The following is a 25,917-nucleotide window of genomic DNA, read 5'->3' as shown; positions in this document are numbered from 1 at the left end:
CGTAGTGACCTTGTTTGGTTTCCTCAGATCTGCTGAGTTCACCTGTAAATCATCATTTGATCCCGAATGTACGATAATCATGCAGTCCTCACCATGAAACAATACAAGGTTAGTTTTTTGAAAAGCTAAGAAAATCAACAATAATATGCGGATGCACGTTTAGTTTGCAGCCTTATTTTTATGGCTGTACATGTAGGTGAGAAGTTAAGCGTGTAGTGGTGTATACGCAATGTATGAATGCACACCTACTTAATACTTAAAGTTGTAATTTTGTAGACAAAGCTCTCTGATTTTCATTGTCTTCCAATATATTTACTTTTCAATCTCACTAAGAGAGTTGGGAAGATATACGCTGGCTCCGGACTGTGGCTGCAGACGATTCCCATTGATAGTCTTCCAATACATTGATGCGCAGTTTGACCAAGAAATTGATCGGTTTCATAACGTCTTCGAATTTTTCTAACACGAAGTGTCTTATTTCTTCCCAGAATTCCAATTTACGCAAGCGCAATTGAAGTTTCATCCTAACTTAATATAGTCAGCCCGCGGGCTGACTAAAAACAAGGTGCTAATGGGCCACAATGCTCACCTGGGCAACAAAAACATAATAAGATCAGCTACATGAAGTCTTATCCAAAATGTTGGGATAATGAATGAGTAAACCAGATCCTGTTGATACACTTGCATTGTCATGTTTCTCGGTTGCAATGAAATTATCAATTTTTACGAACTTGTTCTAAGCAAAGAGAAAAGTAACATCATTGAACAAACATACTCCAACTCAGGGCAAAGCATTATATACAAACAAAAAATGCCGAATGAAAGTGAAAAATCTTTGAAAACATAAGGACACATCGGCCATGACTTTCAGTTTTGCATTTGGGTGTAAAAAATCCAATGTGCTGGTGCCTACTTATGAGTTGTTTCAGCTTTAAGGTATCTCACTCTTCACGTTTTGATTTCATTGCGCAGATATATTTTGAATCAATATGATTCTCTTAATTTAATCCTCACAGAAAGATCATCATTTAATAATTACACAACATTCATAAATTCATATTTATGAACTGCGATTAAACCGGATGTAAACCAGTCTAGCGAAATTCTTAGGCACTTGGATGTATAAAAACACCTTTTTCTTCGACGAAACAGCATTGGAGCGGAACGAATGTATACATATGTCGTAAGAAAAGTATACTTGAACAATTTATCGCGAAATTTCGTTTGAGGAACGCCCAGACTTCGTCAAACCCGATTTCGCCCCAAAAAGAGTGTCCTACCCTTACTTTTTTATACATGCACATGCAATATATTTACAATAACTTCCAGGGCCCGTGTTTGAAGCCATATATGTAAAATTAGACATAACTGACCCCCTGTTTCTTATAAATTCTTGGTTGACAGTTTGTTATTGTCATTTTTCTTGTTATTAAAATGTTTTTATTTCAAATCAAACTGTAACTATTATAGGAAATGTCTATTCTAAGTGCAAGGTCACACAAAAAAATCTATGCAGCTTCGTACAATTTTTTTGTAATCCCTCTATTCAGAGTGACCATTTTCAAGAATAAAGTTTGTTTAATCAAAAAGGCTGACAACAAATCCTAATCAGGGTGAAATCGCATTTTAGGTGCAAAAAGGTCAAATTGAATAGGCCATAACTCAGAAGGATGAACACGTCCTCCAATTATCTTTGTATCTTTCAAGTATGGTTTGTCTACAGATTTCAATGATATACTTATCAAGAAATTCTTGATACAAGAACAGTAAGGAGTGAGATACCTCAAGCTCATTGCTATAAAAAAATTACAAAAAACTGAAACTGGAATCAATTGTAAATGCCCATTTTGGAAGAAACCATCAGAACCCTTGACACATTTAAAAAGATTTCCTGGCTAAAAGGAAGTATATTTCTTGGTCATTTATATAGCATAAAAAATTTTCACATCATTCAAAATGGAGACTTTCCCCACCAAAATGTAAGTGCATTAAAATATCTTTATTTGCTTTAATATCAATTCTATGTGAAAATTAAAGATTTATATAAGGATCTGGCCATGCATAGTCACCAATGTTTTTTATATTTATACCTGCACTTTCTAAATAAAGTTTGGGTGTTTTGTTGTTACCCCGGTCCGTCTGTCCTTCCGGCCGTCCGTCTGTCACGTTTTACTTTCTCAACTTGCTCCTACATCTTATAAACCAGCAAACTGAACTCTTGGAGTTTAATGTGGGGTGTCATGTTGTTTTGTAAAAAGGTTTCTGTATTTTCTGGGTCAAATAATTGGTAAAAAAATAACGGTTTTTTAACAATAATCTGCTTTCTTAGACTCATACATTTTCAAAAATAGACAAATCATCTCTTGGAATATGTTTTGAGGTGTCCTATAGATGCGCAATAATGCTTCAGAAATTTCAACTTTGTCCTGGGGGTCATTTAGTGGCTTAAGAATTGACTTTTTTTAACAAAGATTCTGGTTTCAAAAGATATGCAATAAGGTTTTAAAAATTAAAAACGTGGTAGACAAAATAAACAAATAAACATATTCTTCAAACACACACACTCTCTCTCTCTCTCTCTCTCTCTCTCTCTCTCTCTCTCTCTCGGAAATGTTGATTCGCTGGACAACCCTTCCGCGGGGGTACGAGTTTATACCTGAGACACCTGTCACGACCCGCGGGGGTGCACGGAAAATACAGGATCCACTTTGACAGTAGTTTACTCTAAAGACAGAAGGTTTTGTGCACTAATATAAACTATCAAAGACTTTAAACAAACTTTGTTAAATTGTCAATTTTTATGTCATAGAACAAAATTGATGAAGAAACCAATACTTTCAAAAATTTACCATTGTAACTTAAAAATTTTGAAGTTCATGACTTACCTTTTTTAGCTCACCTGAGCTAAAGGTCAAGTGAGCTATTCTGATCACATTTTGTCCGTCGTCCGTCTGTCCGTCCGTCTGTCTGTCCGTCTGTCTGTCTGTAAACTTTTTACATTTTAAACTTCTTCTTTAAAACTGCTTGGCCGATTTCAACCAAATTTGGCACAAAGCATTCTTATGGAAAGGCAAATATAAATTGCAAAAATGAAAGACAGATCTTCATTCAAAGCGGAGAAAACATCGAAACTGTAAAAAAAAAAAAGGGGGGTGCATTTTTAAAAATCTTCTTCTCAAGACCTACTGAGTCAAATGCAATGTAATTTAGCATTAGTAATCCTTATGGAAAGGAAAATATAAATTGCAAAAATTATGGGCTAATTCTGTTTCAAATCTGAGTTATTACGAAATAATAAGAATGAAAAGGCGTGTTTCAAGCAATTTATAGCATCCATGAGTCTTGGTAAAATGGGTAGGCATGACCGGGCCAGGGCAAAACAAAAGATCAACAGTTATTAATCTGCAAATCTCATTAAAATTTCAAGATATTTACTGACCAGTATATTTGTATTCGCTGTAAATATTGCTGCAAAATAATGCGTAATTGGAAATGACGATTGCCGATCTGCCCCGGCTTTTATTTTGCCCCGGCTCGGGTTTGCTTACCCATTTTACCAAGACTCGTATTCCATAATTCTAAAACGAGGTTCTTTGTTTAAAGCAGCCATGACACTATAAGATAAACGGGTCGATCTGACAATGATGAATTTGTTTGTTGTGCAACAGTTCGTATACAAAGGGAATCTTTGAAACATGCAAAAAACATTGGTGCCGATTTTCTGAAGTAAATTGAGGCTACATATTTCAATGCGTTGACAGTTTTCACATATGACGGTGGTGTTAGCTTGTTGTGATTTTCGTTTCGTTTTCATTTATGCTTCGCGTTAACTTGGGAACTGTCGCTTGTATTTCCTGATTTTTACGTATCAAATCAAACAGAGACTTCGGTAAATCAAACAGTTTACTGTTTACCTGCGCAAATTAAGCAACATCTTATGTATTAAGAAAGGACTAAAATGCAATTCATTCATGCTATGGGTAATTCGGTATCATCTTTTGCGTAATGGTAGAATAATGCAATATGTTTTGCTGAGATGCTCGGCATTTTCTCGAGTTTATTCGGTTTAAATAGAGTTTAATATCGCTGACGGAAATATGTAGGTATATACATGTATATGATTCATTTTGAAAAATAAATTGTGTTCTTTATTTGTTATAGTGCATGTTTCTTGTGTTTACTTGTTTACAATTTCTATTTACTTACCATATTTGAGTGTTAAGCTTCGAATTATGAGCAAGATATAGAGATTTGCTCACAATTCTATGTTTGTACACAGATCTGAGGCCATTCATTTTTTTCCATTTTAAATGCCGAATAGGAAATACCAAGTTAAAAATCTTAAGCTGAATGTAATAAACTCATGTGAACAAAATATGACTCAAACCTAGCAAAATTTTGAGCTCTGTGTCTTGCTTATAATTCTACGATTGACGCTGAAATTTTGGTTGATCATAAGAATCTATATGAATTAGAGTATGTTAAATACTTGTACACAAAAAAAATTAAAGAATGATATGCTGTATATAACTACTCTCTGGGGCCCCCTCTTTATACAATGAATAATGTGAAATGTGAGTAAATAAAAACGACATCGTTAAAACAGTTTCCATAGTTCTGACACATTTCTGTTGCGGGGATAAATGAATTATCGCTATTCCTAAGAAAATATTACAGCGGAAAATTATCCTGGTTTGTAGCCATTTGTAATTTTTGAATAAAAATGAAAATAATGGGTGGGCCATAGTAAATTAGATTGATGTGCCTGTCAATACGGTAACATTGATTTTTATAGCTCTTTAACATGTCACGTGACAACATTTTTCATTCCAGTGGATTCATCAATCAAGTGTGAGTAAAGTTATAAAAGTCACGAGTTTACGCGAGGTAAACAACAGTCATTTAATTATAATGGAGAAGACAAATTAAATTGTTGAATATTTTTAATTTGAGAAATTGAGCGCATTGAGGTGCAATTTTCTTCTTCACATATATAGATGTAGGATTTTCTGATGAATACAATAACTATTATATTTACAAAAAAATACAATAACTAGTAAGTAGTTGAGGAAGAAAATGTACCTATATGCTCTCATATATTTTGATCGCTTTATTAAGTGGGGGAGGGGTGCAGAACGAAAATACAGGGAATTAGAAGTTATAGAACAGTGTACCCGCACCAAATATTTAGTTTTATATCTTGCGTAGGATTTTCTTATTATGTGTAAAAACAGTATTTCATGAAGGTACAATGTCAAAGATTACGTGTATGCAAATATAAGTGTAAAATTTGAATACTTACCAATATTTATTTTTTGTTATTCTACCGAGGGCCATATGACACAACATCTATTGAACGCCCATTGTTGCTCAGGTGAGCGATGTGGCCCCATGGGCCTCTTGTTCTCTAATCAATAACAAATATTTTTTTTGATTTGCGAATTGAACCCATTCACAAATGCTTCAAAATATTTGAATTCACCTTATTTTTAGCTTAAAGCGGCAGTTCTCTATTTTCCTTTTTAAATTCTTAATTGCACAGTAGTTTGTACCTAAAAAAATATAGATTTGCATTCTAAGTTTAAATTTACTGAAGAAATAATAATTTAAAATTGATGTTTAGTTAAAATGGAACACTTTTAAAACATGTTTCTTTACACTTTGTTTTTCAATCTCTTGAAAAATGACTATTAAAAAAAATACCCAAGATACCGTAAATACCCTAGATACCCTAAATTGTTGCCAAATACTCACAATATGCTCCCAAATAAGCATTCAAATGCCATTTTTACATCTTTACCCTCTGTCAAAATGGAAACAGGGCCACATAGCAACGAATTAATGGTGTTGAACTTTTTTACTCATCAATGTCTATCAAACTGTTAAGTATTAAAAAAATCAGTGACTATGCGTGGTCACCGAATTTTGATTCGGACATAGAATTGATCTTAAAATGTAGACAATATGATTGTATTTATTATTTACGTGTATAGGATGAATAAGAAACAAAATTACAAACATTCAATGTTCACTTACCTAATTTGGCAGACATCAGGGAATGCAGCACATGTCGGAGTCTGTGTTTGTGGGACTTTGTGAGATAGTGGGGACCACAAAACAGGTGGCTATTAGGAGGGAGACATCGGACATCAAGGAGATGGTGGAGAACCGACTGATAACAAATAATGGGGCCGTTAAGATGATGAGTGGAAGTACGAGAGAAGGGTTCAGACTGAAGGGATCAGATATTGACACCATGTACTGGCCAAACGACCACCGAGTGATCATGGACATGTCTCAGTCTGAGTATTACAATACAGCCAATACAATCTTGATTCTCTCTGACAGTTCTAAGAGTCCACCAGGATTCACCTTACTTCAGAAACTGACACCAACAGCACATATGTTTAGTATGCTTGCCCAACATGCATGTGTCAGAATAAATGACATACTCTGCATATCTAGTTCTATATACAGACAGATCACTCGTTCTATAGCAATACCTAATTCTACTTTACACGGACCCTGTGGAACTGCCAATGTAGAAGGAATAGAATATGATAATGCTCACTGTTTTGTTTGTGACTTTTGGCCTCCGTCTGCCTCCTCATGGATAGACAGATGTCACTCATGGCCTGATCCTGCAATCATTGATGACATTGTCAGAAATGGATGTCACTTTGTTGCAATAGGACACCCATTAGGACCACATGAAAATGAAGAATGGAGAATTTCTTTTTCTCGGGCAGAATATAAAATAGTTTACTCAATGAACCACTGTCAGTTTTTGACTTATGGGTTGTTAAAAATTTTCTTAAAAGAAGTTATAAATCAACAATCAGAAGAAACCAATCAACTGTTGTGTTCCTATCACATGAAGACAACAGTTTTCTGGGCAATACAACAAAACACACTACCTCACTGGTGTCCACAAAATCTCCTGGCCGGTTTCTGGGTCTGTTTCAAACTTCTCCTTAAGTGGGTGTATAATGGAGTTTGTCCTAACTTTTTCATCCCACAAAACAACATGTTTCTGACAAAGGTCCATGGCTCAGCACAAAACAGATTGTTCCTACAGTTAAATGAATTATACAACAAAGGTCTGGCCTGTCTGTTACAGAGTTCCTCTATCAGGTCCTACATCATTGATGTCCTGTACAATCCTAGACTTTCTATTTGTACAGATGAGAGTATACTGAAGTCTGAATTTGATTATGATTTAGAACTTTTCCAAGGTTCCTTCGTTCAATTTTCAACAGTTGTAGCTCATGGATACATGTGTGATCTTACCAAAGCCATCCATACACTAGAAGAGTTGGTACATACACCCTTGTCACACTATCAAGTTGTTACATTACAGAAGTACACAGCTCTGTTTTTACAGAGTACTGCTTTTGCATTACAAAAATTATACACTAACACAGGTCTTAACAAACAGATGTATATTGCAGACAAGCTGTCCTATCATATGCTGAAATTAGCAGCCAAGTTTGGGTGTGTATCTGATATGTTGTACATTGCAATGCATTATTACAACACACTCAGATACAGGGAAGCTTTATCTGTTATAGAGATGACAAAGGTCAAGTTAGCACGATATATGATCTTATCATACCATCAAACTGTAGACGGAGAGGGGTATACTGAGCCTGTAGAGGGACAGTCTTGGTCTAAGTTCTTACAGGCTGTGGCATTTGTTATCACACTTTACAACAAAATCTGTTATATCAGTGAACTACTACCAGAACAAAAGTCCGCTCTGCGGAGCAGAAATCATACATTATTTATCCCAGGGTATGTAATGTTATTCTTCCTAGAGTTTTTGTGTTACAGACACATTGATACAACATTATCACAAGCAGCTCTAGATCAGCTACAGGCCCTAGTCCACCATGATCAGGAACTGTATATAGTTGATGGAAACAGAGAAATCTCCTGGGAGATCCTGGGGATTTGTCAACAGATCACAGGGGACCTCCAGACTGCTCTTTACTCATACCAACAGTCACAGATCACACAGCATCCATTCTACAACATACATACAGCTAGACAGAGGAGAATACAGGACATAGTTCAGTCAACACAACACCAGTATGTAGAGGATCTGCCTTTAGATTAAAAAAGCCTGGATTAACAAAATCAGTATGTAAAAATTAAGACAATATAGGGACAGTACCCCCCCCCCCCCCCCAATCACTATAGTTCTTGAATCACTACATTTCATTGCAGTGTATCTAACTTTTAATTTTCTAACTTTTAACCATCTTTAAGCATTTTATCTTTCTCTCTTGTTTTTGCTTAGTTAACAATACCTCGGGAGAACAGGCATACTAGAACTATGAACAGTTGAGTTCAATTAAGATCAATTTAATACTATATGATGACTCTCATATAATGTGCTTTGTTGTGATTTTCCATTTGTTTTGATGAACCATTTGTTTTGACGTTCCATTTGTTTTGACGTACCTGTTTCTTTTTTTTTGATGTTCCATTTGTTGATGTATCATTTGTTTTGATGTTCCATTTGTTTTGATGTTCCATTTGTTTTGATGTTCCATTTGTTTTGATGTTTTATTTGTTTTGATGTTCAATTTGTTTTGATGTTCAATTTGTTTTGATGTATCATTTGATTTGATGAATTATTTGTGTTGATGTTCCATTTGTTTTGATATACCATTTGCTTGATGTATTATTTGTTTTGGTATACCATTTGTTTTGATGTTCCATTTGTTTTGATGTTTTATTTGTTTTGATGTTCAATTTGTTTTGATGTATCATTTGATTTGATGAATAATTTGTTTTGATGTTCCATTTGTTTTGATATACCATTTGCTTGATGTATTATTTGTTTTGGTATACCATTTGTTTTGATGTTCCATTTGTTTTGACGTACCTGTTGTTGGTTGTTTTTTTTGGGGGTTTTTTATGTTCTATTTGTTTTGATGTATCATTCGTTTTGACGTTCCATTTGTTTTGACGTATCTGTTTCTTTCGTGTTGATGTTCCATTTGTTTTGATGTATCATTTGTTATGATGTTTCATTTGTTTTGATATACCACTTGTTTTGATGTATCATTTGTTATGATGAGATGAATTCTGTGAGATATGTTATATACCACTGATATTGTAAGATTTAGTGCTGTAATAGAACCATACATCCATGTTCAATATTATTCTTTTATCACATGTTTAGCTCAATATATGGTGTATATCACTCATGTGCTATTTTTTTATATTACACTGTTTAGTCTTATTAATAACATTACATAAGTTTAGGCGGTTGATTGACGTAGAATGAAAAAGGAGAAAAAATAAATAAGTTGAAAGGTGTGAAGTTGTAAATGTGAAGCAATTTAATTAAAACTGGTTTTATTCTACTCTCATGAACTGATAAAAGTATGATCGAAAATGAAATGTTTGTTTGTTAGTCTTCAAAGATCTTTTTTTCATTAGTAAAGTTATTGATGTCTTGCAGTAAATGTGTTGTGCGGCTCTGAAAATATAATTTTCACAGAAAAGATTGAGGTTTAACAATAGACGTGGTAAAGCATGCGATAAAAAGATCGTCTCATGATTTGCGATGCTTGGAGATAGAAAACACACAACACGTTTGATAATAATCTTAAGTCATGAGTGACTCTACAAATATATCTAGATGGATATAATTGACTTTTATTGGTCATGATATATGCATTTATTATACAAAATCGTGTATAGGATGATACGTAGAGCAAAACTGAAATATAACATCAAATATAACGAATTTATAATCTCAAAAAGTAAAATTTTCATGAAACTTCTGAAAACAATGCTAAAAAAAATCTTTTAAACGATGGTTGTAATATCTGTCACTTTGCAAGTTCATTTAAACAGTTTTTTGTAAAGTCTTTAAAATAAAATGAAATAATTGTAATGATATTTTGTCTTTGAAATTAAATAAAATAATTGTTTAATCTTTTGTCTTGTATTTAACAATTAGAGATGTTATTTTGAACGCTTTCTATTATCAATTTACTATATAAATTAATATGAATCTAATAGGAAAGGAGGAATGAGTAAATAAATACAATGAAAACATATTGCTGGACCGGGAATCAAACCCGGGACCCCTGCAACTCTAGTCAGGAGCTCTACCACTGAGCTACCCAGGCCGATATCCACGGCCCATATAGCCCCAACTACTACATGACCATGATTTCTGTTTAAGAATATTACAAGAAAGTTTTTTCATGGACTCATTGAAAGCTTTGCTAAAACCTGTTTTGCTGTAGATTATTTATCCTCATATTCTGAAGGAGGTTATCAACAATTTTTTAAACAAGACAAAAATAATTAAGAGCGTTAATTATAAGCTGTCGTTATAAAATATTCTACATGTATTTTTTTAATAAAAGTTCAATTTGTGAAAGAAAGAGCTCTTAATTACTTATTTAAAGGAGGGAAGTGCATTCAGCTCATAAGCAATGAATCTGACATTGTTTTTAAAAACTCTGTAAAGAAATTGGGCGTACATGATTGTAAGTTTGCAGAAATCATCAACACAAATCATTTGGGATTTCAATGTCTATAACTTCGAAAGTCTATGTACAGGTTTGAACAAAAATTGATAACTCAAACTATATTATGTTGAGAGTTGAAGTACATATCTATTCCGGCTATTAAAAGAACTCACAAGCATTCTAAAAATGGCAACGAGGGGTAATCCGATAATTACACTGTCGATATATTGGAAATGTTAATGCATGCATATTTTAATTTAGTTATATTGTATATCTTAATAATCTAGTATTAAGAACAGAAAATATTGCAGAAATCAATAATGACAAATTAAAATATAGTGGTATTCTATAACTCAATGTTATATCAACACAAGCTTAAAAACAAAAAAGTATATAAAAAAAATAATAATAATAAAAAAGAGTCACCAGTAGGATTTGAACCCAAAACACTGCATGTGTATGCGTGTATTTACGAATCCAGGACTAAACAAGTGAGTACGTGGCCGTAATCCCGTTTGTTGTTATTTATTTCAAATCAGTGAATGGGTATTTAGTGTATCTCTCTCTTTATTTTTTTTTTTGGTCAATTTATAAATTTAATTTGTATTACTCTCCAACATAAGGATATTTAGATAAAAGACTGTTTTAAAAACAATCTGGAGGGGGAGGGGGCAATCTGGATGGGGGTGGGGGCATCCCCATTAAGCTGAAATTGATTTCTTAGGTTTACACAACAACCAATCCGTCGTCGTATAAAAAAAGTATGAAATTCAAACATGCTAGGTTATGCAATATTATCCATTTGCAAGCATATTTTAAACCGAAGTTGTCAGATCTGACTGATTGTTAACTCGCCCTACACTTTCCGCCATGATGTCAATTAGTCAACCCGTTACTGGGTACCCCGTTCAGGAAAGTTCTGGAAAATACTAAAATCTAAAATCGCATTAATTGTTCCATTTTAAGTCTGAGTGATCCAAAGTATCTGCCCGCAATGCATGGTGAACTCGTCCTACACTTTTCCTTAATTAATTATCCGCGTTCTTGGTTACCCCTTTCTAGGAAGTCCTCAAGCGAATGTGTGTCAAAACTATAACCGCCAACTAAAGAAACGAATTGACTCATTTTATTTAAAACATTTTCGTTATGCAATCCTTTGTTATTTTAAACTATTATATAGCATAAAGTACTTGTAGATTTGAGAACAAATCCAAAAAGTTACCTGTAAGTGTCCAATAAGTTTAAAAAACTGTCCATTATTTTAAAGAATGGACAGTGAAATCTGCCCAGTAAAAAATAATGGATAGTAATTGTAAACTTATTGGACGTGTAATAAAACAAATACCATGCAAAGCCATACATCTGAGAACAAAATGAAATTTAATTAAGCATGCTTTGAAATATAATAATCCAAATGTATTGACACAACTCTGTAAAATAATTCAAATGCACTGGTACATGAGTGGAAAATAATCCAAATGCAGTTGTAAACATATGTGGAATCAGGAAAATCCAGATTTGACTTTGCCTCCGTTTTCTTAGATAAACCACTCCGTATTAAGTCATCCAAATCCTGCTGATTCAGAGGTTTTAAAAACCTATTATTGCTCTCTACCTCTTGACTGGCGTTAATCATATCTTCATCAGAGATATCAGAAAAGTCACAGTTCTGAATTAAATCAAAATCTGGCCCAGGCTCCATATCTAGAATGTGACTTAGAACACCATCCGTGTTTGGATGATTTTCATAATCATCCTTGCATTTTAACTGAGTTATTTTTAGAAAATGCTTTCTCCATCAGAGGAAGATATCTCGATACTAAAACACAAGTTGTGTGAATGAATGAAAAATCATGCATTTCAAGTTATACCTAAAAAGTCACCTGTACCTGTCCACTAAGTAGACAATAGAAACAGAATTCTACTCAGGACTGCATTTTTGTTAGGGGTGGTTATAAATAGCTCTATTTTCATTGTCAACTGGTGTACCTGTTGAAGTCCATTCTTAAAACAAAAGAGAATGTTTTAAGTCGGATATAAGCCTCAAACTGTCCATTCTGTGAGAGAAAGAACTGATCTCGGCCCTTCGGGCCTCGATGAGTTCTTTCTCTCACAGAATGGACAGTTTTTGGCTTATATCCTTTACTTATTCAACATTTATCAAATCTTAACTTCTATGTATTCCGTAAATAGGCTCACAGTAAAAATATTCACTCTTTGCGTAATCATTCAATATTTTTTCATTGCCAGTGTATATTTTGATGCAAACTATCCGTGACTTGGATCCGCCAAAGCGTGTCTACCACCTTACTCTCATTTTAACTATTTCGGGCTTGTTTATCGAAAGTAGGTTTTTGATTAATTTTACAATAATAACTAATCAGTTAAAGCTGCTTGGTCCGATTTTATATCAAATTTTATGCACGCTTTTAAACGATGGCTATGCTTAGTATATGTATAATAATAGACATTGCAGTAGTTTTTTCTGGTCAATTAAGCCAAATTTCAATGAAGAAAAATATGTACAAAATTTGCTAACAAACAAACGACATAAAAAGGTACCGCGTTATTTCGCCTCATGTTAATTTTCACCCCTGGCGACGAGACGGGTATGGTTGTATTACGACTTTGACATCGCATTAAATAAAGGTCGAAATAATCAGACAAATTACAAATAAACATTTGTATGTTTTGTTCGCTAATATTTCTGAAGTTTGCTTTCTTCACAATCGATTTGTAGCATGCGGGTTGAAGAACCCCAATCATTCGGGGGACGAAATAAAACGGTTTCCTTTTCTAAGAATTCCCGTGATGCACTTTGGTTTGTTTTTTCGTTTGCCTAAAAGAAATTATTTTTATTTACTTTGAATATTTCTAACTTTGAAAGGAGACTGATTCTGCTCGTGTAAATAGGAGAAAGTCCATAACTTTCTAAGATAAATGGTTTGTATTGAAAAAAATTTGATACTGTAATAACAAAAAAATCGGACCAAGCAGCTTTAAAATTCAAATATACCTTACGGACATCATCACGCATGTGTTGAAATACCAAAGGTGTAAGCAAGTACTCTGGTGCAGGCACTTTGTAGTTTATTTGCAAAATGCCTTAATTTAAAAAACTTTGACATAGAATAGTAATGAATATTAACACGTATATACATTGAATTTTCATTCGTATATCACCTTGTACGGTTTACGTATCATTTGTCTTGACACCCCAACACTTTTCAAATTACTAGGTCCCTCTTTCATCTATATTTTGGTTTCCCTTATCGCGTCATTTAAAGGTCTTTCCTAGTAAATAGCTCGGCCACACACAGGTTTATCTAGAGGTTGGGGGGGGGGTGTTCCGAACCCCTCCCAATGTTAAATTCAAATTTCTTAAATTTACATAGTAAAAGAAGAATGAAGAATGATATAGCACAAATGCCCATTTGGTTAAGTCGTAAAATACAATTTCAAATTAATTTTTATCAACTTTTAAAAATATATTTGATAATGTTATAATACAAGTTTACAAAAGAACAATTTGTAATTATTATGTTCAGTTTTGAATATTTTAAAAAACAAATGATGAGAAAAAAAGAAACCCTACAGTTTTAGTCGTATCAAACCCACAATCTAAAAAAAACCCCTAGCTCTATAAGGTTATCTTATGTCTGGTACTCTAACCACTGAACCACGGACTTGTATTATTTTTCTAAAACGTTAAATTGTTGCGATACAAAATGACATTTTTAATGTATAGTGGTCATCTCTCCACGTTTTTGTTGATTGAAATCGGTTTGATTTCCATTAAACCTTATTTAGACTATGGCAAAAATATGGAGCTCAGACCCACTCTGTAAAAGAAAACGCATTTAAGTTCTAAAAAATAACCTTATTTGGAGGTCTTGACACGCATATGCTAGTTTAAATCGGCGTATTTAAAGTATTTCACATATTTAAGGGTCGCAAATCGTTATTATTTTAAATAATTAAATAATTTTGTAAAGATTTGTTAAGTATTCTACCGGGGACTCAAAAAACTTCGCTATATCCGAGAATTCGCTATATATTCGTGTTCGTACTAAACGAGTTTCACTGTATGAATTATTTTTAATAATTTAAAAAAGATATCAGATTTCTTGATATTTTAATATTACAGTATCTTACCTTTTGTCATATAGGCATTTTAGAAGCCTTTTTCATCAATCTTCTTTATAGGGACTTGGACAGTATTTGAGATCAAACATTTTATTTTCATTTTTTATGTATACAATGGTTTACTGGTGCATTTTAGATGATTGACCAACATATTGAATGTTAAAGTCAAGTTATAAGCGAGATACAGAGGTAAGAATTGGTTGTTATGTAAACAAAGCTCTAGTCTTATAGTTGATAACAAAATATGTAATGTAGAGATTTACCATTTCTTAGACAAAATGACTTGTAAAAAACAATTTAAACTAACTCTCTATCTTCATAAATACTATTATCAACAAAAGAAAGATACATTTGATTGAAACTTACACCAATACAACACATATGTATAAAAAATGACAATATTCGAGCTTTGTTTAAAAACAAAGAATTGTGAACTCTGTATCTTGCTCATAACTTGATATTTAACTTTTAAGTTTTGACAAAAAACTTCTATATTTATCAGTGTAAACATTCAAAATGGAAAAATAAAATTTGAAAATTTGAAGTCAAATCTTGTCCAAGTCCCTTTAAAATATATGCCTAGGACCCCCCCCCCCCCCCCCGGAAAAAAATATTGATCCGCATGTATCTGTATACATATAAACCTGCATCTTGTTCTCAGACCCTGGGTGTTCAAAATATTGATGAGCATTGTTTGACGTATTTCCATAAAGCACGGTAATTCACTGTTGATGTTACGTTCGAAGACTACAGCATCGTGTTCTCACTGTTTACTTCATACCAACAGTGTAAGACATAAGTCAGCAATTCCCATCTAAATGGGATATCTATACTGTAAGATAAACTGATTTGGGTATATTTACAATTTCGAGTGTCTTTGTCTGTGATAACACTATACGAATCGATTTTGTAACGTATAGTCCAATAAGCTCCATCAAGACTATTTTTAAAATTAATGCCAGAATTGCTGAAATTATATAATTATAAATAATAGGGAATCATTCCTTAATCAAATATTGTTGCTGATCACCCCGACCATATTTGACCTCCTCATAATACTGAAAGAATAATTCATTAATTTCATCCCCACAAATAAGCAAAAGTCCACGAAAATTGTACCCCACGAATTTGAATGATTCCACAGTTTGCACGTGTCTTTCCATAACGGGATCATATCTGGTTCGTTGCCAGATGTGGATCATCAGATCAAATTCAATGCTTCCTGTCTTGTTTGATCTGATGATCAGCACCTGACAACTCGACGTGATCCGACCCTTTGGATAAAGCCACTATTATAATATTTATTTTTTATATTCATCTATAGATGACTGAGTAACCTAGATCTGAACACAGATTGTAAAAGGCGTTGTTGGCCATGTTCCTCTTTTATCGGTGTTATTCCTACAACCTCTCTTTATATAAGCTGCAGACCTCGTTACAGTAAGAAGTATTTTGCTGTCTGTTCATATACACTTATATTGTCATCATCCTCGGCTGCAATGAAATTACCAAATTATACGTACTTATTCTCAGACAAAAGTAACATCAAACATACTGTTAAATGCATTATGAAAATAACAAAAATGGACATTAGACAGGAATAAAAGTGCAAAATCTTTGACAACATAAAGAAAATTACACATCGACCATGAGTCTCAGTTGCGCATTTGGGTGTAACAAATTCAAAGGGTTATACACCTATATACTGGTGCCTATTTATGAGTTGTGTCAGCTTTGTGCTCATTGCTATAAAACATTTACAAAAACTGAAACTTGAATCACTTGTAAATACTTATTTTGGAAGAAACTATAAGAACCCTTGATACCCTTAAAGAAAATATCCTGGCCTACAGGAAGTCATTTCTTGTTTATTTATAAAGCATGAAAATTTTTCACATCCTTCAAGATGGAGTCTTTCACACCGAAATATAAGTATCAATATCAATCGTATAGTGGTAATTGTAACGTCAAGGCGACAATGTAATCGTATAGTAGTAATTGTAACGTCACAGCACCAATGTAATCGTATAGTGGTAATTGTAACGTGACGATGCCAATGTAATCGTATTGTGGTAACTGTAACGAAACGGCACCAATGTAATCGAGTAGTGGTAATTTTAACGTCACAGCATCAATGGAATCGTATAGTGGTACAGCACCAATATAATCGTTTACTGGTAATTGTAACGTGACGGCACCAATGTAATCATAAAGTGGTAACGTAACGGCACCAATGGAATCGTATTGTGGTAACTGTAAGGTCACGGCACCAATGTAATCGTATCGTATAGTGGTAAATGTAACGTCACGGCATCAATGGAATCGTAGATTAGTATCTGTAACGTCACGGCACTTATGAAATCGTATAGTGGAAATTGTAACGTCACGGCACCAATGGAATCGTATATGGTTATTGTAACGTCACGGCACCAATTCAATCGTATAGTGGTTATTGTAACGCCACAGCACCAAGGTTATTGTTTATGGTTAATGTAACGTCACGGCACCAATGCAGTTGTATATTGGTAATTGTAACGTAACAGCACCAATGAAATCGTATAGTGGCAGTTGTAACGTCACTACACCAATGTAACGACACGAATGTAATCGTATAGAAGTATCTGTAACGCCACGGCACCAATGTAATCGTATACGATTATTGTAACGTCACGGCACCAATGTAATCGTATATGGTTATCGTAACGTCACGGCACCAATGTAATTGTATATGGTAATTGTAATGTCACAGCACCAATGTAATCGTATATGGTTATTGTAACGTCACAGCGTCAATGTAATCGTATAGTGGTAATTGTAAAGTAAAGGCACCAATGGAATCGTATAGTGGTAATTTTAACGTGACGGCACCAGTATAATCGTATATGGTTATTGTACCGTCAGCGCACCAATGTAATTGTATGTGGTTATTGTAACCTCACAGCATCAATGTATTCGTATAGTGGTAATTGTAACGTCACGGCACCAATGTAAACGAATAGTGGTATTCATACGTCTGTTCACATCGAAAATGTAAGCCTGCCTTAATGTTAATAAAAGTCCAAGTAACACCAACCTAATGCCAACCCACTTAGCACGAACTTAACACCTAGCATGTTCCTAATGTTAAATATGGCACAATACAATCTTAAACAAACGTGCTGCACTATGGGACAATAAACAAAACACTGAGCGAAACAATGAACGAGACTAGAAACGGAAACTGTGGCCCACCCATCTATCTGTGTAAGTGAGTTGACTCAAACCTTAGTGAAGATTCCATGTCAGCTGCAAGACTAAGGCAAATCCTGACTTTATATACACCGCGCCGTGGGGTGTGTTTCTCTTAACCAATCACAACGACTATACGTATTTATAAGTCAAACCAGCATTTTCCCATATCATTATGAATAACACTGACACTTTCCGAATGTAACTCAAACAATTACAACCAATCATATTTTTCGTTAACTTTTGCTTAAGCCCCTTTCACAAGAGAAGAAGCGACCAAATATTCGTGCGACCGAAAAAATTGGATATGAATCGTTAATTGCTGCCGAAATAATCGCATATGAAAAAAGTATTCGTACGAATTTCGCACGATCTAAGCGAGCGTTGTGCGATGTAAACGCATTGAATCTTGCGATATATCTTGCGTCTGTATGCGACTGTTGTACAATGAAAGCAACTGTTAAAAGATAATAAACTAGGAACGTGCGAGAGACTAGATGATTGGACGATTGAACGTGCGCCAATTTGATTGGACGTGCGATTAGGCGTTCCATGAAACGAATGATCGTGCGAGTCAGAGGGGGTATATTCAGTAGACATAATTGATGCCGCCCAAGAAGATACAGGTATGCAGCAGCATTTATTATCATACCTCAATATGATTATTATATTATATCTGATTGGTCTAGAAAGCCACGTGACAGGGCGATGTCATAGGAATGAAAAAGCCGATATGACCATACGATGTAGACAAATATGATTAAATCAAAAACATTAAATCATTATGATTCTCTTTATATATCAGAACCAACTTAACTATTTATGATTTATGAAAGAAAAGTGAGACAGTTACATGGGAAATCAAACAATCACGTCGTTAATGTTGCGACTGTTGAAAAGTCAAACATTATTAGAAATCAACGTATTTTGTGTAATCATATGTTGCTTGGTATAATAAAACGTTTATTGCATAAATGTTCAGGGAATATAAAGATTTATTCCCTAAAAAAAACAAATTTCTCTCGGGAAATATGATTTTTCTTGAGAGAGTAAATCTTCATACTTGTATTTCCCTCACCATCATGCAATAAATGTTTATTGTAAATTTTGTTCTGAAACAGATATACTTGTACAGGATATATATACTAGTAGCAAAGCATGGCATATGAGGCTGATAAGTCGTGCAATGATCGTAACACGTTGCAAGATTACATGAGACACGTTGAGCAACAGTCTCACGGTCGCAAAACAGACGCATAAACACCAGCGATTTATCTTACGATCTTTATAAATCGTGTATCAGTCTTGCGAGTACACAAAACGTTGTAAAATGTTCGTACTAATGTTCGTGCGTTGCACTGCGATAATTTGGATCGCGTTCGGTCGCGTCTGAATAGTGTGCATGTCCACTATTCAAAGAAGACTTGATGTGACCAGTAGAACGTATGAAACGAATGCGAGAGCTCGTGCAACGTAAGCGAGGGCTCGTGCAACGTATGCGAGAGCTCGTGCGAATCTCAAAAATTTCGATCGCAAAGTGGTGTAAAGTGATCGTGCGCCAATTGTGAATGGGGCTTTATGCTAAAGACTTACATGTGCTTGACATGTGACCATGCTAAATATAATCCTAACACAAAGTAAACATTATGAGTGCATTTCTTATTTACGTGTTTAGTGTAAATAAAAAAGACAAATATTCAACGTTTACATATCAAATTTGACAGATGTGAGGAATGCAGCACATGTCAAAGTCAGTGTTTGTAGGAACGTGTTGGATAGTGGGGACCACACAACAGGTGGCTATCAGAAGGGAGATAGTGGACTTCATGGAAATGGTATACAGACGAACGAGACCTAATGATAGGGGCATTATGATGATGAGTGGAAGTCATAGAGAAGGATTTAGACTGGAGAGATCAGATGTGGACTTTATGTACTGGGTAAAAGACCACCGAGTGATCGTGGACATGTCGCAGTCTGAGTATTACAACACGGCCAATACAACCTTGATTCTCTCTGACAGTTCTGAGAGTCCACCAGGATTCACTTTACTTCAGTTACTGACACCACATATAGACAGAGAAATCTACTCAGCACGTGTCAGATTGAATGACAGAGTCTATATATCTAGTTCTTTATACAGAGAGTTAAATGCTTTAGCAGGAATTCTTAATTCTTCTATACATGGACCCTGTTGGAGTTTTGTCGATAGGGGTGTAGAATATGACAGTGCCCACTGTCTTGTTTGTGAAATTTGGCCTCCATTTGCCTCTTCATGGATAGACAGATGTCACTCATGGCCTGATGCTGAGGTTGTTAATGACATTGTTAGAAATGGATGTCACTTTGTTGCAATAGGACACCCATTAGAACCCCATGAAAATGAAGAATGGAGAATTTCTTTTTCTCGGGCAGAATATAAACTTGTGTATTCAATGAACCACTGTCAGCTTTTGACATATTTTTTGTTAAAAATTTTCTTAAAAGAAATTATTAATCAACAATCAGAAGAAACCAATCAGCTGTTGTGTTCCTATCACATGAAGACAACCGTTTTCTGGGCAATACAACAAAACACACTACTTCACTGGTGCCCACAAAATCTCCTGGTCGGTTTTTGGGTCTGCTTTAAACTCCTCCTTAAATGGGTGTATGAGGGGATCTGTTCTAACTTTTTTATCCCACAAAACAACAAGTTGCTGACAAAGGTCCATGGCTCAGCACAAAACAGACTGTTCCTACAGTTATATGAATTGTTCAAAAAAGGTCCGGTGTAATGAAGTATAATGACCCCCGTAGAATAATGACCGGGGGTCATTTTTCTACGTAGAATAATGACCCCCCTAGCTGAAGAATAATTGGATTTTTCTGAAGAATAAAGACCCAGGGGTTATTTTTCTTCATGTTAAATATGAAGAAAAATGACCCCCATAAAAAATTGACCCCCCCCCCCCGTAAACATGAATAGAAATTGGTTACACCGTTTCCAAGATATGACTTTAAAGTTACTTTATTTTTCACTCTGTTCAACTGATTTTGAAGTTATAAACACCGATCTTGTAAATAAATCGCTGTATATAGTTTTTTCTATCCGTAGCAAGCACACGCAAAACACTCTTACAATGCCACAAATTGATTGTTAACAGTTACGTTACTTCTCTCGTCGACATACGGCGGGAAATGACGCAAATAAAGAAAAATTCATACACAATGAGGATATTGTGTGATTATTAACGAACAATCATGAAAGAATAATTGTTGTAATAATATAAGCAATATTCATTGGTGAATGAATTGTCAATTGAAGAATGATACATGTATATATCTTAATGGAAAAAGACTAAGGGGCAGGTAACGTAGGAATATGAATACTTCTTATTTACATTTCTTGGGGAAAGTGATTTTTAAAAAAAGCATTCTGAGTTAGTTTTGTTTTCTTCTACGTAATACATGAACATCAATATTCTAAACATTTGTTGTAATGTTGTATTTGTGAGCATGGATAGACTTTATTCTTTTAGAGCAAATTTGTGAAGAGTACCTGACTATAGTAAATCTCAATATATAATAAACACTGATCGATTTTAATAAGAAAAGATTGTTTATAATAACGTTGATAAGAGGTTAGGGCCCATGTTAGGGGTTAATATCCCTCTTGATTTTGATCACACGATCTTTATTGTATCCAACGTTACCAATACTCATACAAACAATTGATGCATTAATCATCTTGATATTAACTAAACTTATTAAAGTATGCCGAGGATAAAGTAAAATATATTTTCTGTACGATTACTCTCAGTACTTTGACGATTTTCCTTATTGGTCGTTCACCTCTACATGCGTAATGGCTCTAACTTCAGCTTGGTTATAATGCATAACAGTGGAGTAAACATTTCATAATTTTGGTTTCATCATTAATTCTGGGTGATGCACTTGTATACCCAGCAGTTTGTATTGCGAAAATCCTCAATGCAAGTATAATTCATGAACAATATGAAGAATATAGAAGATGCAACGGCGAAGCGCGAAGATGCGAAGACGAAAGTGTTAAGTTGCGAAGGCGAAGAAGTGATACTACTACCGCTTCTTCGTCTTCGAGCTTTCGCCTTTTTAGCTCACCGAAACGAAGTCAATGGGAGCATATGCTATACCCCGGGCGTCGGCGTCCGGAGCTGGTTAAAGTTTTAGTTGCAGCTCCTGTATCTAAGCTATTACTTGTTCTCTCTTCACCAAAGTTACATTGAGGATGCATCTGGACCTACTGAATCTGGTTCCTAACTTTCAGATGCTGGAGGAGGTTAAGGTTTTTGGAGCAGGTTGAAGTTTTTGTTGCAGGTGCCTTAAATAGCAATATCTAAGTTACTGCTGGTCCGTACTTCACCAACCTTGCATGGATGGTGTGTCTTATGATACTGATACACCAGACAGGCTTGAGTTCTGAATCTAAGCTATAGGTTTCGGATGCAGGAGGAGGAAAAGGGTTTTGGAGCTGGTTAAAGTTTTTGTTGCAGGTGCCCTCTAATGATAATATCCTAGTTACTACTGGTCCTAACTTCATTAAACTTGTATGGATGATGCGTCTTGTTATAGTGATGCACCTGACAGGCTTAATGTTGAATCTGAGCCACAGGTTTCGGATGCTGGAGGAGGTTAAGATTTTGAGCTGGTTAAAGTTTTTGTTGCAGGTGCCCTCTAATGATAATATCTTAGTTACTACTGGTCCTAACTTCACCAATCTTGCATTGATATAGTCTTATGATACTGATGCACCTGACAGGCTTGAATGCTGAATCAGAGCCATAGGTTTATGATTCTTGTTGAGGTTTAGTATTTTGGAACAGGTAACATGTTTTAAAGCTAGATAGATAGCTTGCATAGTTGATTTAACTATATTATAAATGAAACGCAGAGGTTGCTTCAGATGCCAAGCCTGATCTCCATTATCAAAGATGCTAAAGAAATCTCCTTCATCACTCAAACCTGCTTGATAGATAGATGTAGTTGTTGTTAAATGATGTAACATGATCCCTATGATATCATAATATTATTTAAAAAATCGTATCATACGATATTGTATAATATGATATTGGTTTATATTATATATTATCATATCACATGGAATTGTATTTATGAGATTTTATTGTATATTTTTGTATCATATGATACAATGGGTATAGTATGGTTGTATTATATAATATTTTACTTTATTTAATATGATACAATGTTTATCAAATTATATTATATTTTATAATACAATATCATATTATGTATCAAATATGATACAGTATCATACAATACAATATCATACTATAATGTCTACATTCACTTAATTTCCTTCTATTAAATTGCATTGGTTAATTTTAGTGATATTTACACACAACACAGAAGACTTAATCACCAAATCTGGTGGGTATGAATACATTCAGTATTTCTTCAGTATTTCTCAAAGAACAAGAACTGACTCTTCTCACGACTTGAAACCGGATAACGACCTGATATTATACTTACGCTGATAAATATTTCATTAATGTAAATATATTTTGACAGTTAAATGAATTCAATTGATTAAAATCTTAGTATACCAAGAGTAAATTCATTAAATTACAGAAAGGAAAATAAAATTGTGTTATTAGAATTTAAAACGCTGTGTACTATTTTTGTCAGCATATTGTGGCCGTTCCAGTGGCCATTCTGTTAATTTCGCATTACTTGTTGAATAAGACAGAGCCTTTTTAAAAAACTCATATTTGCGGGAAGGAAATACATGTTTAAAAAACGTAAATATAACAATGTGTGCAAACAAATTTTCATAACGCGCTAGCGCGCGTTATACAATTTGTATGCACACACCGTTGCAGTTTTGAGACCACATCTTTCAAACAATAATGATTCAATGCTTAATTATACAATATAATATTATATGTTTCAATGTTATGATGTATTATTGCAGTTTGATATTGTTTTATATAATACAATATTGTATTATGTTTTATAATATTGTATTGTTTGATCAAATACAATAATGTATAACACAATACAATGTCATATCGTACGCAACAATATCATATCTCACAATATTTACGGTATTTTATGGTATTATATGATATATATTGTAATTACGATAGGATGCAATTTTAATTTTATATTATTGTATTGATTAACATATGAATATATGATTATCATACAATTTTTTTAACAGATGATATACGATATTGTTTCAAAACAGAATCCATGAATATCCAAGATCATAAAGGTTGGTTTTCATATAATATGATAAAGGTGGTCTCATAAAGGCGATGCCTCATAAAGGTGATGCCTCGTCTCGGTGAGCTTTGTAATCTGTGATTATCTATGTTTTATAATTGCGGAGCTGTCCATCTTTTAAAGGGTTCCGAGGCATATTTTGGAAATTTTATTTTCATAAAATTAATTATATATAATTAACCAGGCGGTTGGGGTCCGGACTCCCTCTCCAATTTTACTGCGTGAAATTATTAATATTTAAGTTTCCGAGGTGCCTGTGAATGCAATAAAAAAAGGCGAAGGCGAAAGTGCGAAGATGCGAAGGCCAGAGTGCAAAGTTGGGAAGGAGCGATAGAAGTATCGCTCCTTCGCCTTCGCACTTTTGCACTTTAGGCATCATCTTCGCGCTTCGTCGTCGCATCTTCGCACGTTTGCGCTTTCGTCTTCGCACTATCGCCTTTGCAACTTCGCATCTTCGCCTTAAGGTCGAAGTGGCCCTATCGGAACACCATAGATATATGTAAATGTAATTGTTAAGATGACAATCATACCCCGATGCAATACGTCCATATCTTGTTATAACGGAAGGATTTTTATTTTATAAGATATACCCCTTCTTTCACTTTAAGTTTATTTGAATATGAATTATAATTTCTGTTACTTTATGTAAACTTCAGGGGTAAAAATTACAATAGTGTAAAGACTATTTCACAAATAATAAAAAAATATACTGAAAAACTTTAATCTACAAGGGGGTCATTATTCTACAGGGGTCACTTTTCTTCATGTGGAGTGTGCTCATTTTTATGAAAATGACACTTATTCTTCAGGCAAAGGGGTCATTTTTTTTTTACGTAGAATAATGACCGGGGGGTCATTTTTCTGCGTAGAATATTGACCGGGGGGTCATTTTTCTACGTAGAAAAATGATCCCCGGTCATTATTCTACGGGGGTCATTGTTCTTTATTACACCGGCCTGTCTGTTACAGAGTTCCTCAATCAGGTCCTACATCATTGATGTCCTGTACAATCCCAGACTTTCTATTTGTGTGGATGAGAGACTAATGAGTTCTGAAGTTGATTATGATTTAGAACTTGTCAGTGGGTCTGTTTCTTTATATTCTTTTTCCCTGAATTTGAATCAAGAAGACTTATGCGGTCTTACTAAAGCCATCCACAAAATAGAAGAATTGATACATACACTATTGTCACATTATCAAGTTTTTACATAACAGATCTTCACAACCGTTGTTTTAAAGATTACTGCTTTTGTAATACAAAATATGTACACTTACATAGGTGTCAACAAACAGATTTATATTGCAGATACACTGTCCTGTCACTTGATGAAACTAACAGCCAAGTTTGGGTGCATTTCTGACATGTTTTACGTTGCTATGTATTATTACAAGACACTCAGATACAGGGAAGCTTCATCTGTTATAGAGATAACAAAGGCCAAGTTAGCACAGCCGTATCTGATGTATCATATACATGTAGACAGAGAGAGGTATACTGAGGCTGTAGGGGGACAGTCCTGGTCTACAAAGATGAGACAGGCTGTAACAATGGATGTAGAACTTAACAACGAATTATGTTTATATCCGTGAACTAATACTAGAACAACAGTCTGCTCTACAGAACATATGGCCTTCATTGTATATCCCAGTGTTTGTAATATTACACTTCCTAGAGTTCTTGTGTTACAGACACATTGATACAATATTATCACAAGCAGCTCTAAATGAGCTACAGGTCCTAGTCCACTATGGTCAGGGACGGTATGGACATGAATAT

The 25,917-nt window shown here is 34.4% G+C and overlaps 1 protein-coding gene across 1 annotated transcript; it reads left to right on the top strand.

Annotated features, from left to right (window-relative positions):
- Positions 1 to 1,957: 1,957 nt before the first annotated feature.
- Positions 1,958 to 8,507, top strand: LOC128177760 (uncharacterized). The gene is made up of 2 exons (XM_052844603.1): positions 1,958 to 1,979; positions 6,049 to 8,507. Exon 2 carries the CDS (start codon positions 6,059 to 6,061, stop codon positions 8,117 to 8,119), a length of 2,061 nt encoding a protein of 686 aa, XP_052700563.1. The 5' UTR covers positions 1,958 to 1,979; positions 6,049 to 6,058; the 3' UTR covers positions 8,120 to 8,507.
- The last annotated feature ends 17,410 nt before the right edge of the window (positions 8,508 to 25,917 follow it).

The sequence above is a fragment of the Crassostrea angulata genome, chromosome 3, assembly GCF_025612915.1.
Source record: "Crassostrea angulata isolate pt1a10 chromosome 3, ASM2561291v2, whole genome shotgun sequence".
NCBI classification, from domain to species: domain Eukaryota; kingdom Metazoa; phylum Mollusca; class Bivalvia; order Ostreida; family Ostreidae; genus Magallana; species Magallana angulata.
Note: the sequence above shows the minus strand (reverse complement) of the source record. Positions and strands in the feature narration are given on the sequence as shown.